This window comes from Erpetoichthys calabaricus, chromosome 8, assembly GCF_900747795.2.
Source record: "Erpetoichthys calabaricus chromosome 8, fErpCal1.3, whole genome shotgun sequence".
In the NCBI taxonomy this organism is placed as follows: domain Eukaryota; kingdom Metazoa; phylum Chordata; class Cladistia; order Polypteriformes; family Polypteridae; genus Erpetoichthys; species Erpetoichthys calabaricus.
Window position 1 is genome coordinate 165,088,731 of NC_041401.2, and position 14,958 is coordinate 165,103,688.

The 14,958-nt window shown below is 36.4% G+C and overlaps 1 protein-coding gene across 2 annotated transcripts in view; it reads right to left on the reverse strand.

Annotated features, from left to right (window-relative positions):
• zbtb40 (zinc finger and BTB domain containing 40) overlaps positions 1-14,958 on the reverse strand; it is an 89,497-nt gene that overhangs the window by 20,367 nt on the left and 54,172 nt on the right. For both annotated transcript variants that reach the window (XR_007935489.1, XM_028807717.2), the window contains exons 12-14: positions 12,165-12,587; positions 10,133-10,339; positions 3,141-3,305 (exon numbers count right to left, since the gene is read on the reverse strand). Coding sequence is in view for 1 of the 2 variants with exons in the window: in XM_028807717.2 (XP_028663550.1) it covers positions 3,141-3,305; positions 10,133-10,339; positions 12,165-12,587 (795 nt within the window). In the remaining variant the exon portion in view is untranslated. The remainder of the gene's footprint in view (positions 1-3,140; positions 3,306-10,132; positions 10,340-12,164; positions 12,588-14,958) is intronic.

The following is a 14,958-nucleotide window of genomic DNA, read 5'->3' on the forward strand; positions in this document are numbered from 1 at the left end:
AGAAATGCATTAGTATAAGAGGAGATCAAACTCAAGCTATGGGGGAGGTCAATGAACAAGGTTTCAGCTTTCATACTTCAAACATATCTTGAGAGAAGAAAGAGGAAGACATCAGGCTTGACAAAGTCTAAGGTCAAAGCAAGAGAGGAAGATCTGCAATGCGATGAACTGATACAATAACTGCAGCTATGGATGCCTCTCTATCCAAGATTAGCTAGTTGGGTTAAGTTTGAATAAAATCCATGGCAAGCAGCAGGCTATATTGACTAGATGGCACTTAATTAACTATACCTGACTTTGGTTGTGAACAAAGTCATGGATATGATTAGTTTATGTAACTATTTTGTGTATGGCAGGCACACATTTTAAACTAAATTGTGCATTTTTCAAAAATGAGAATGGTGCAGGGGTTAGCACCTCTGTTTCACAGTTCCAGAAGACTGGGTTGGAATTCTAGACCGGTCACTGTCTATGTAGAGGTTGTATGTACCACCCTAATTATTATGTGTGTTTGTGTGTGTATTGAGGGTTTCCTTAAGATACTGTGGTCTTCCACTGTAGAGTACAGCAAATATAATCAATAACGTGTATGCCATCATAATTTATACTTGAAATATTCACACAGGTATGAATGTCATTTTTGCTATATGTAAATATTGATAAATAGACTTAGCCTCATATGCAAAAGTATTTTAATGTGTATCAGGCATAAAACACAGTGTATGTTAGACAAGGCTCTTAAGAAACAATCTACAAAACGAGACACAGCTGGAGGTCAAGCATAAAATCTTTCATAAACCTAAAAAACTGTACATATACACTGGCTATAGAGTAAAAGAGAAAGCAGGAGAGTCATATACAGAACTGTATCACTGCCTGGAACAAGGTGTATAAATACTATTTGAATATGGGTTCCTGTATAGATGGCAACATCAAAAGTAGTGGAGGGGAATGAGAAAGAAGGAGCACAGGTTTATCATCCATCAACTCCATTACATGAACACATCCAAATGACATTCATCAGCCAGTTCTGCCAGGGCAATATCACAATTACAGCTAAAAGCATCTAATTATGCCTGTGATGAAATTGATATGCAGAGAATCTGCAGGAAGTATGTTCTTAAAATACTTTGCTTTTCAAATTTAGAATGTTTTAATTACTGTTTGAGCGCTACACCCTGTGGCTACATTCTTGCCTGTTTTATTTTGTAATACGTATAATTAATAATCTACAGTGGAAATCAAAATTCTACACACCCTTATTGAGGCTTCAGGTTTTTTTTTTCTTAAGAGAACAAATCACAAACTCTTCTCAAAGATACAATCAATGAGTATTACAGACATTATGTTCCAAAGTTAATTCCATCAAAGTGAACACTCCACGCTCCATTCTCAAAGAGCTGCTTGAAAAGACAGTCCAGCATAGGTGCCACCAATGGGGAGGCATACAGGCAACTGCCCCTGTTCTTAAAGCTGGGGGATGCCAGAACAAAGCTAGAGAAAAGTCACAAATGGTAATAATTGATTTGAAATATTTTACATCAACTACATTTGAGTCTATATGTTATGACTGGCTACTAAGGCTACAGTCAGACTCCAGTTAAAAGTGAAATTATATCTAATTTTGATTTAGTAAACAAACTGCTTAAGTAGAAGGTGTAGTTTTGAGTCCCATGAGAAAATGACCTTGAGCTGGTGATAATGATTTACTAACATTTTTGTGTGTTTTGAGAAACTGTAAAGTGTCACAGCACACTCTACCAATGGAGATGAAAGCCATGTGTTTTGTGTGTGTGTGTATGTGTGTTGATTTTTTGGCAAGAAGAAAGGGAGGGAGGCTGCCTTTTGTTAGACTTTTTATTCAAAAAGAGCTTTCTTTCTCAGTTGCTGCTTGTTGCAAAATTGGGAGTTTTCTCTCATTTTAGTTGCTGCCTTTCTGAGACTTCTATAAAGAGTTCAAACCCGAAGTTGTCTGATAAAAAAATGGGAATTTACAAAGAGCATTTCTCTAACGGAAACGGACACTTAAAAGGAGTTTTCTATCCACTGCTGCTTAGCTAGACATTTTCATGGAGCTCTTTCTGTGGCAAGCAATCTTTTTCTTTTCATTTTCACTTAAGAGTATATAATTTGCAACTAAAGTAAAGAAGGCCATCTGTGAATTGTCATACGAATGAATGAAGAGTGAAATGACCCCACAAGGGTTATACAATTCTTTGTATTGCTTATTATTATTATTATTATTATGGAAAAAGATGATCCATTGTGGCAACCCCTAACGGGAGCAGCCGAAAGAAGGAGTATTGCATATATTTGCTACTATTGGTTTTGATGCAAAAACATACAATATAATTTTTAAATGAAGGCTTAAATCAATATCTTTTACTGATTCTTATGCCTATTCCTTGTCTAGCTGCAGTCCCTTAAGGGCAAAAGAGGATGTTCCTGTGAAGTCCTCTACTGATGGTAAACTGGGCTAACGCAAAAGTTTGGAAGTAAAGACAGTCCCAGTCAGTTAGCAGACTGCTATTAAGAGATCCCTTGGGTTGAATACATAGAGTACATAATCTATGTTACCTTACTCAAAAGGCATACATAACTGTTCAATGTTATACTGATTTGCTTTACATAATCAATATGGGAAAAATGGCAAGGAAAGCTGTCAACCCTTTACAGCAATGCTCCCGCTCACATTGCGCAGGTTGGAATGCTGCTCTGCAAAAATCTGGATTCAAAGAAGTGTAACACTCCAGATCTTGCATTGCACAATTGCCACTTTCCCAATCTGAAGGGCTACCTACACTGAGAGTTGTGCCAATGATGAAGACATCAAATCAGCCACAAAAAAGAGCGGTTGTACAAACCACTAAATGCTCTTTTGAGTGGTCTAGAAAAGTTTAATGAACATTCATAATACAAAATGAAATTTAGCATCAATAGGGATTAATTTGAAAAATAACTTTTTGTTGGTTTTTTGGATGTTTCTCTTAATAGGTTGTGATCAAAACATTTTGACTATACCTTGCCAGTATCTGCTTATATAAAGATGAGTAAGTTGATACAACAAAACAGCATTTGGTAATAATTTGTTTTAGGTGAAATGAATTATAAAAGACTCATAGCTCCTTTAAATTACTCACTGTGGAATGTGCGTAGATGGACAGAGAGGCCATTTGCTTGGCTGAATCCTTTGCCACACTCCCTGCAAACATAAGGCTTGTCTCCAGTGTGCGTCCTGACATGGCGAGTAAGTTCGATAGACTGGGCAAACACAGCATCACAGTACTGGCATGCATACATTTTGCCTAAGGAATGAAAACAGAGGAGTTAAAACTTGTACTCCTCACTTCTTTGCTTTGCCCCCAAAACCAAATCATGTATTGTCATGGAGAAAACTTCTTCAAAAAAAAAAAACAAACACGCAGAGTTTTTGAATAGGCAGTCAGAATAGACTTTATTGCAAAGTATATGAAACCGTTGTAGAGCATACTGTATAAAGCCGTCTCAGTTCAGTGAAGTGAGCCCCTTGCTCTGGGTGAGCCTCATATTTATTACAATTCTTATCTCAAAACATCCCTGCTGCACATATTTTACCATCACCTGCTTTACACATTTTGTCATGACAATGAACTCACTCAATGCCTTTTCTCATAACAATCAGCTGGTCTTGTAGACTTTCTCAAAACAATCTCCTTCCCAGTAGACCTTCTCATAACAATCTCCTTCCCAATAGATCTTCTCATAACAATCACTTTGGCTCAAATGACGTACTTGCCACCTGGAGGTGACCATCACCCAATCACCTCTCCATTAATTCTCACGTTCCTAATCTTGAGCTGTTAAAGAAGTGGTGGCTTTCAGTTAATCAGTTCTCACCATTAAGTTGGAATCAGGAGGACCCACATGTGAAAACTGCACTACTCAATTAATAATTATTTGTTGTGCACCAGCATCCTTAACGCTAAAGTCATAGGCAGCTGCAAGGTTAGGCAATAGCATGCAGACTCACACTATCTCTGACTTGCCAGCACAGAAACTGAGCTGCTAGGAATGGAAGCAAGTGGACATGTGCTAACAGGCATCTGCTCAAAAGATGGAAAAAGACAAGCCTTTAATAACCAACTCTTAAACTCTTATATAACTCAATCTAGCTAGTATAATGCATGTTGCTTTAACTTGATTGCCTAAGGTATTGGTAAGCCTTGATATATAAATTTAAATGCATTCTAAAATGTTTATATGTATAAGTGCTAACATGAAAGCTTGCTTAGTTTTCTTAAAATTAAATGCCTGTGAAAGCTTTTTTAGTCTTCTTTCAGTAAGAAGCCTTAGCATCTGTGTTTCCTACAGAGAGCACAACGTCCTTGACTGACTAAAGTATAAAACATAACAATTGAAGGGACAGGTAGGCCGCAAATAGTGGCCCTTATGCTGATAAATAGTGACCTACAAGCATAAGCTTTTAATAGGTAATAGTTCTAAAACTAACTACAAAGCACATTGATCCTTAATCTAAATTCTCAATAGTATCTCCAACTTAAACAATCAGGGCAAAAGCACTTCAGAGAAAAAAGCATATCAAAGTGTGTTTTAGTGCAATATCACTAAAAATACACAAATACAAATAAAAAACACTCCACAATTCTAGATTCAAAGGTGATCCAGTTCAGTTTCCAGACTGAAGTTTACCATTAAAGTCGCAAACAGCATTTAGTAAAATAAGCAGCTTATTATGTGGCATACTCTATGTTGTGTCAGCATGAAGCAGTGGCTAGTGCTGCTGCCTCACAGTTCCAGTATCCTTGGTGCAGATCTCACACCTAGTCATTGTCCATGTAGAACTTGTCAATTGAATGGAAAAACACATTAAGTTGGTTTATACTGTGAAAGTAACAATAAAAAACATTAGGGTGGCATGATGGCAGAGTGATTTGTACTGTGGCTTCAGCGTTCACGGTTGCAATCGTATACCTTTATCTGTGTGGACAATGCATGTTTCCCCCCTTGTCCACATGAAGTTTTCACTAGGTACATCATTTATTTCCACACATCTCAGACAACAGGCTTGCTAGGGTAACTGGTGGTTCTAAATTAACCCACTATTGGGCTGCACAAGTTCATGACTAGGTCCTGCGTTAGACTGGCCTCCTTTTCCCAACTGGTTTCTGCCTTGTGCTAAATGCTATTAGGATAGACAGTAACTCCATATCACTAAACCAAGAATGGTTTTGTTATTACATTTAATCAAAAACAGCTTCCATAACACAACCTCACATTAAACACCTTTATTGTTTGGGAAACAGCTTAACAAGAATTAAATGGTTAAGCACAAACAAAAAGTGCAAAATTAAATCATAAACTAAATGAATCACTTAAAAATGTTTTTTCAAATGTACTTATCTTTTTTTCTAATTTCCTGCTCTTCATGCAATTCTCAACAGTTACAATAAGATTTAAAGTGTCCTGAGCACAATTATAATTGCTATAATTGCAACCTACTTTATTTACTGTATTTCATGGTGGGCAGTGCAGTGACACAGTGGTTAGCATTGCTGTATCACAGCTCCATGAATATTTCTGTGTGAAGTTTCAATATTCTCATCATGTCTGATTGGAATTTTCTCCAGGTATACCGTTTTTTTCTCCTATAACTCACAGATCTATGATATTTATTTTATTGGTGACTTTAAACTGTCCCAGTGTCGGTATGCAAAGGTGCATAGTGTGACTGTACCCTGTAATGGACTGGTACCTCACACCCAGTGTTGATTCCTGTTATGGACCCAGTGCTCATATTTCTTGAGGACACCAAGCTGGTAATCCAAATCCAAACATACTATAGGTGAATGGATATTTATTACTTCTCATACTTATATATATACTAAAAAAAAAACATTAAATTTGACAATTATGGAGCAGAATACAAGCATAAACTTAACATTTTTATTTTATCTCTTATTTCTGCCTTTATTAATATGAGGCTTTGCAAGTCAATATTAAATGCCACTAAATTTCAGTTCTTCTATAGTGCCTAAGGAATTGAAAGCATTAGTGCAAATGGTAGCAGCACTAACTTACACAAGAAGAAGCTAAACCAAAACTGGATTTAACTTTCTTAGAAATCTGAAAATACGTATAAGTGTAAAGAAAATAAAAAATAAAAATAAAAAAAAAGATACAAAATAAATATATCTGGTAACGTAATTATTTATTAAATGCTATCTGCAAACTTTAAGCTACTGTCCGGCAGTTCTTTGGAGTTTGATTAATATTATATGTCTGATGGCATAAACTTTTTATTAATTTAGGAGACTGATAACAGCAATGAGATCTGATTCTGGGGTAAACATATTAAAATATCTTTTGTTTTTTGTTCAGCCATGCAACTTTTTATATTCCTGAAGCAAGAGCTCGAAGACTCACTATGCAGTTGACTAAGTCCTTAAATGTCACATTCAATTTTGCTTTTGAGCTGGGCTGCCAAACAGATAATTATTTTGTTTTGGCTTTTTTTTTCCCATTTCATGTCATTTTTCAAGCTTTCCATTTTTGTAAACTTTGATACAGAAAGATACAGAGATTCAGAGTTAATTTATACAATTGACTCTGTATTATCCAAGAGCTTAAAAATCAGATGAAAATTTATTGTGAGAGACATTATTCATAATTTTAAAAATACAGGCATACTTGATAGGATTTAAACCCAAGAATCTGGATCTGCACTGTGTCTGGTCACTCTGACAAATAAGCACATTCATTTGATGATATAATCTTATTAAGTCAAGGCCTTTATTTCAAATTTGTATATTTTAGAAGAGATACATATGTCATTGAACCAGAAAAAAAATTAACTAAAGCATGGAACTGTGAAGCACTTTTAATGCCAACAGGCTCCACTCCATGTAATGTGGGCTTCGCTAACCTGATACATGATAGTCAGGCTGTCAAATTAATTATAACCCAAAGTGCCTTGAAAATCTGCACAATACCAGTATCACTAAAAAAATGACAGAGTGTCAAACAAAAACCCCATAGTCATTTAAAACTGTGAAAAGAAGTTAAAAAAACAACCCACACAGTGAAGTCATATTAGGACATCTTCAGTTTTTCTTTTTTTTTTTTACTTTGCATTGACTTGAGAAAAGTGTAGATACCCTTTTTTAATATACTTTTTCTATGAAAGATATGTTAGATTATACAAATGTAATCTAAATTGATTTATAAAATAAAGTGGTTCACCCATGTTCATTTTTTCCATAAAACACTCATACGTTTTCAAACCCATCAAACCACTTCAAGGCCATGGGGGACTGAAACCTATTCCAGCTGCACCAAAGAACAGCCCAAAAAACTTACAGTTCCATTTTCAACATTTTTTTGCGAAAAAGATATTATTTTGTGATGTTATGGAGAAGCCTTCCCAAAATATTAACAACCAAGAATTCTTTTAAGAAAATTGACTTATTTTAAATAAGTCAGACATAATGTTAAACAAATAACACAATTGCACACTGAAAAACAACTGGAAAAACAAATTCTCTTGAAGCAGGCATAAACAGTAAACCAAACATACTCTTCCACACAGAATGTGTTCAGAACTATCATAATTCGGCAGGAGAAACATCTACAGCCAACAGATCCGTCTTGGATCTTAACAATAAGGGGGCAGTCTCTTACTCTCTCTCTTCCATCAGGCTGCCTGCCTGCACTCCTTAACTGGGTGATAGATCTTAAATATGGAAGGACCTACATGTTCAAGACAACAATGGGACAGCACCCCAGTCTGCAGCCACCAAAAAATTTCAATTTAGAGGAGGCGGTGTGGTTCGGCACCTGCTGTTCAGGGCTTAGAGCCAGTAGACAATGCCAAGGAACAAATTAGTTAATTAAAAAAAGTATACTTTAATTGCTAAACCTTTCTAAAGTAGGCCAACTACAAATACAGCATTAACATAAATATAAACAAGAAAAATTATCAAATGCATTATGCAAAAAAGAATAATTTCATCGAGATAACACAATAAAAATTTCTAGTTTTGGCAGTTAAGCAGTGTTCATCATGTGTCAGGTATTACTCGATTTAAACCTGAAAAAAATGTATTCTTTCATATTAAAATAAAAGAAAATGTGGGTGGGAAATAAAGTTTTAGATTATGTGAAAACTGTGTTTATGCGCGTTTCACAGAATACTCAGATTTTCCTGTTCATATCCCAGATTAGGTTAACTGGTTATTCTAATTTGACTTGGTGTGAGCGAGTGATTTAGTGTGCCGTGATAGACTTGTGTTTCCTGTTTAGCGACCACTGCTACCAGAATAAGCTGAAGTTTGGAAGACCCAAGATTGGATAAAGCAGATTAGTACATTAAGGTAAGGACTGATTAAAACAAAAAGGGTCATTATTTAACTTGATGACAACGGTGTAGTTATTTTTGTTATTCAATGCTGCTCATCCTCTCTCTACAACACTATCATTTAGTACTGTTACGCAATGAATTCTTCAGCCTTTACAAAGTCTCACCTTGACAGTGACCGACCTTTAGACAAGTCAGACATTTTCTTCCCTTTTTAATTCTTTTGTGAATTTGAGGGAGTTGTTCTTGTTATTGTTGTTTTTTTTGGACACACACACACTAATTTTACACATGAATGCAAACTTGTAATGCAGCACCACAATTTAGCAGAGTGACCACAGCACAAAAATCACCCAAATATGGCAAGTTAAAATCTGAACGTGTATTAGCTAGTCACTAATGGTACATATTTTTTTACTCGCTTATCATAAAACTCTGTTACATGTGCGAGTTTTTTAATTGCTAGTGCATTGTAGAGGTTTGGAACTATGACTCTAATTATTCCTCATTTCAAACAGAAAGACATATCATTATGCCTAGCCTAGCGAACATTGCGTTCACATACCTGTATCACATAACGCTGATGTGACATTCATATTACTGGGATGACAGCAAGACTTACTCCTTCACAGAGCCTGTAACAGTAGGTTTCCTGTTCAAATGTTTATGCATCTCTGATGTCCTGTCATGCCATACGAAATCAGACCTACACATTTTGCAGCTCAACCTTTTTTTTTTTCCTGCATTCAGAGTAAAGTGTTCCCAATCCTTGAAAGTCTTAGGTCGCACAGTCTTTTCTGCCACTTGCTTACCGTTTCCCTTTCACAAATGGGTTTACAGTTGAGAGAAGTAGTGACGCAATCACGTGCCACAATTTATTAAGCCTAATGATGTAATCAACTAATTGATAAAAGTGAACCTTGCCAACATTTTTAATAATCGATTATTATCAATAATGTCGATTAGTTGGTGAAGCTCTACTGTGTACATAATGATACAGTTTATTGTTGTAGATACCAGACTTGACAAATAATCCCTGTTGGGGTATATCATCTGCAAACTCTGAGCATGTAATGGAGGAACACTATGTTGACCCAGTGATTTAAACGCATCTTACTTACACACAAGCACTCAGTTAAAGAATGACAGTAAAAATGGCATTTGTTGTCATAACACCCAAAGAAGAAGGCATTTTGTGCAACCATTTCCTTTTTCATAAACTACTAATTTCTGCTGTATAAAGCACATTTCAAAGTTGAATTTTGAAACTGCAGTGTCAGCATCTGATATGACATTTTCTTATGACATTTTATCCTTGACCTTCTAATGTACTTACTCAACTCAGTTTACTGTTCCATCTATAATTACTGTTATACATGTGCAGTGAATTATTATTTATTACTGAAAGCATATTTTTTCATTTGCAAAGCATCTTTTGATATTATTCACTAAAACAAGCACTGTACAATATAAATGTCTACTCATTGATTTTTTTAATGAAATAGCTTTTAACTCTGCATATCAAGAGTAACAGCTGAGTTATTTCAACAATAAACCACCAGACTCAGATCCCCACTTTAAAAAATGTAAAAATAGGCACAAACCTTGGTACAATAGACAGACTAACATTGGTGTTCATTCCTTCCATTATGCTATGCTCAGTTGAATTTTTATAGATAGCAGCACACATTACATCAGGTTAACCTTTAGTGTAATTTACAGCCATATCATGGATCTTTTTTAATTAACATATCTTTCCATAATTTCCTGTCTGCATACCTTCAGAATGTTTCTTCTTAGTGTGATACGCCAAGGCAGCAGCCTGTGTGAATGACATATCACAGTGTTTGCACAGGAACGGCCTTTCCCCAGTATGAAGCCTCTTATGGTTCTTAAGTGTGGAGTTGGCAGCAAACTTTGCTCCACATTCTTCACAGGAGAAAGGCTTTTCGTCATAGTGGTCAGAACGTTTGTGGTATAGCATACCTGCCAAAAGAAATAAACAAAACAAAATTTAGGCAACAGAAATTTAGCTCATTTCTACCAGTAAACATTTCTAGCCCTGCCCTTGCTGCCATTAAAAAAACAAAGCATGAAAGCTAGGATTTATGCTCTAATAATGAAAATATTTATATCTGCATTAATGTACAACAAGCCTAAAGCTTAAAATAAATTAAAACATGCCACGGTTCATTACTTCAGTTTTTAAGTATGCCATCTTTAATAACTAGACAATGCCAAACTAAGGGAAATGCAGTGGGAAGTGACCCCCATTCCTTAAAATATAGTTTAGGATCATTATACAAACAATTAAACAACACACATTTAAAACATACACTTGGAAAAAAAAATCAGTAAAGAAGAGTAAGATTTATCTTGAATCATAGAAGCAGGGAAATGAGTTCTACAAGTGTCCTTTAAGGCAGCGTTTCTTAAAACTGTACTCTGTGAAACTTTACACATATAGTGTGACGGACAGCCGGGGGCTCTTACCCGGCTGGGATGCCCTTGTGATGGAAAGACCGGAGGAGAGAGCTTGCACAACAGAGTCACAGGCTTACAGCTTGGAAGCTCAGCTCTGTTGGGGTCCGTGGTCACCGCCAGGGGGCCCAAGGAGTGCAGAGCTCTACTTTGTGGGGCTTTCATCACACCTGGGAGTGTTTCCAAACCTCGATAACAAGGCACGAAGTACACCTAGGTGCAGCATAAAATGAGACGCCCGACTTCATTCAGGGAGCCAGAGCTGTAAGGAGGAGGACGAAGCTAGCCGAAGGCGGAGTGGAGACGAATGAAGACAGAGAGAGGGAGAGAAAGAAGACAAAGTGCTATTTTATTTGACTGTGATTGCTGTACTCTGCTTTGGTGTTGTGCGTGGAACAAAGAGAAAAAAGTTTCCCCAGTAGAAGAATAAAGCCTTATGTGTTGCTGAACTTGTGCCTGTATCTGTTGTGTTGGGTGTTTGGGGAGCTGGAGCACCCCCTTGTGGCCACAATATATATGGATGATAATGCCTTATATCAGCTATAGCTACTGGAACAAAATCAATGGCGATAAACAAATATCCTGAATTTGACACAACACAGATTGCATCTGTTGCTGCACTGATCTGAGCTCACCCAAACCAGAAAGCAGAGGTTCCTTTCTATGTCATTATGTCTGTGTTGTTCGATGCATGAAGTGTTGCATTTGTCACTGTGCATCTGGCTGTGCACGTTAACGAAGCTGTACATATTAATATTACTGTGTTTATCATATTTATTATTTAACTTACTGAATTGTATTATCAACTGAATATTATTTTCAAAATCTGGTCTGAGCATCCTCACACAGGGCTAAGAATCAGAAAATTTTATGAATAAAGATCCACATAAAAAGGAGGAATAAATTGTAGTTCAAGGATTGAATTTCATGTTTACATAAAAATGAATAAAAAACTGTTTTATGTCAAAAATGGCATATGAATTGGGTCAGATTCAATTTTAGGTTAGGTATATTAAGCAAGCATTGTTACATTGTACTTGCAATAGTATAGGTTTTGTACGTACAGAACTTATTATATACTTTTTATTACCAATATTCACAGCACAGACACATTTAGAAAATCTCGGAGGACACTTTGAAGCATATACTTCATATATGATTCTATCACATTTTCCTGCAATTAAACTGAAATAAAGAAGAAACTTTAAAGAGCAGGCAAATCATAACTAAAAAAACAATATGTAGTGCAACCTTGGCTTTTAAGAATCATCAAGCATTTAAAACAAAATGGTAATAACATTTGATAATCATTTTAATGCACTTTTTTTACCTGACTGATGTGCAAAGGTCTTTCCACAGATATCACAGGCCACTGAAGAATGCTTCTTCTTTTTAGGCATATCTGTGTGGAATTTTGTAGTGTGCACCTGGAGGGCTTTGGCAGAGGCCACTACTTCCCCACACTCTGGGCACTCTGCTGGCGTTAAATTAGCCAAGCGGCAGCGTTTCTGATGTACCTCCATACGACATTTGAACTCAAAGTTTTTTTTACACCATTTGCAGGAAAAATTTGCTTTGACAGATGTATCTCCATGCTTCACAATGACATTCTTCTCAGTCTCACTGCTGACCCTTTCTGCTTCTTCATTTACAACAGAGGTGCTGCTATCATCATCCATTACTATCATATTTACTGTCGATTTGGCCCTCCAATTTGAAACCTCCTCATTCGTACTTTCTTTGGCTTCACATTCTAAAAAAAATGAAATAGAACATTTTTAAAAAATGACTCTGCAAACTCAGAATAGTTCTATAGTGCTGTTATAATTAAGAAAACATTCCAACTATAGATTTGAGGGTGTCATAGCCTCTCACAAGCATTGGGCCAAAGTCAAGAACCACTGAAGGAACAACTCACACATACACAGACCCATAAAGGAACTACAGTGGAACCTCGGTTTGCGAGAAAAATTCACTCCGGAAACGTGCTTGTAATCCAAAGGACTAATATATCAAAAGTGAATTTCCCCATGAGAAATAATGGAAACTCAGATAATTCATTTCACCACCCACAAACATTTATATAAAAATGATTAATACAAAATCTAAAGTAAAATTGCGTAAAACAAATTAACCTGCACTTAAATTTTGAAAACAATCGTGGCTGGTGTGAGGGAGACGAGAGAGAGGAGAGGAGGAGGAGGAGGAGAGTTATTGTGCAGGATGACTTTCACTCTAACTAACAGAATCACTGCTATCTGTTGGCTCACTGGAATCTTTTTTCTTTTTTTGCGACTTTAACAAGGAAACCTATTAAATGACCATGGACAAAAAATTAAAAAAATGCTTTATGCACTGTAAGGTTTCTAAACTCTTTTGGGATTCCCCTCCAATGTGACAACATGCTGAAGAGCGTCCTGAAGCAGACTCCCAACACTGTAGCAGCTCACCATAAAAGTGAATCAGAAAAGATCGCGGTCAAGCTATAAGCGCCTGCCGTCAATGGGTGATGCAAGGAACATTGTAAATGCAAGAGCAGAGTATTACTTAGCCACTAACCTGGTCACGACCCTGACTGATTGCTGTGTCTCTGTATAGGAGTGCGGTAGATCCTACTACAATAAATAACCATGCTATTCCTGTTTCATGCTTAATAATTCTGGTTTTGCTAAAGTACTGAGACTCAGCCTTGTTTTGGGGTGCATGACAGGGACTCACACATTACAGCACACACACACACACACGTGGTCTCCATGCTATAGTCAACAGTATACGCTCATACGGATGTTGACTATATGAGTGAGGCACGCCGACTGAGAACAAGTATGGGAGACGATTACCCACAATCCCCACAAGACAAAGAGTATACGTAGTACTCGTATTGCAAGACCTCGTTTATCAGGTTAAAATTTATTAAAAATTTTAGCTCGTCTTGCAAAACACTCGCAGACCAAGATACTCGCAATCCAATGTTTTACTGTATTACTATCACAAGTTATCATGTGTTTTTAGGCTGTGGGAGAAGAAAAATGCATGCAGACCAGGCAAAATCTATACAAAAAGTGACCAACTGCCCATATATCAACTGTAGCCTGGGTGTTTCAACAGTCACAGTTTTATGGAAGCATTACAAAGAGAAAGCCACCCTAAAATAAAAGAAAGAGAGAGAGAGAGAGAGGCCAGCTGGAGGTAGGATCTGTTATCTGATGAGACCGATATTCAGTTTCCTGACTTTCACTTAAACCAAATACGTTTAGTTTGAAGCACTGCACATTATCCAAAACACACCATCCCAAACACAAAGCATGATGGTGGAAATATCATGCTGTGCAAGGCTTGTGAGGTTTGAGGATAAAATGAATGCTGCAAAATACAGGGGAATCCTGGAGAAAAATCTGATGAATTCTGCAAGAAACCTGAAACTTGGGAGGAGATTTGTTTTCCAGCAAGACAAAATTCCTAAGCATGAAGCCAAAAGTACACTGGAATGTCTTCAAAACACCAATGTTAATGTCCTGGAGATGTCTAGACAGAGTCTAGATCTCAATCAGATTGAAAAAGGCTGTTCACTCACCATCCAATGCGACCCGACAGAAAGTGAGTAATTTTGCAAAGAAGAATAGAGAAAAATTGTAGACTTCAAATGTGAAAATATGATAGAGACTTGAGGACACAGGCGCAAAGCTGCCAAAGGTACATTTAATTAATACAGACATGAAGGGGCTGAATAATTTTGGCATCAATTATTTTGTGCTTTATAGTTGTAAATAATTTAATCCACTTTGCCAAGATCTGTTTTCACTCTGCGGGTATTTTTCTGTTGGTAAGTGTCAAAAAAGTCAAATTAAACCCACTGTGATTAAATGTTGTATGATAATAAAATATGGAAAACGTTTAATAGGCAATGTATATTGTAAACATGACAGAAGAAGGAATTATAGCCTCAAATACAGTAATCTCTGGCTACAGTTATTTTTACAGAAGAAAATAACATTTAAAAAGTAACAATTCGATACACTGTAATTTAAAAAAAAAAAAAAGAATAACTCAATTCTAAATCTCAAAAATTTCTAATACAACTGGTATTGCATATATACCACCCACAAACACCAAAATGTCACCCT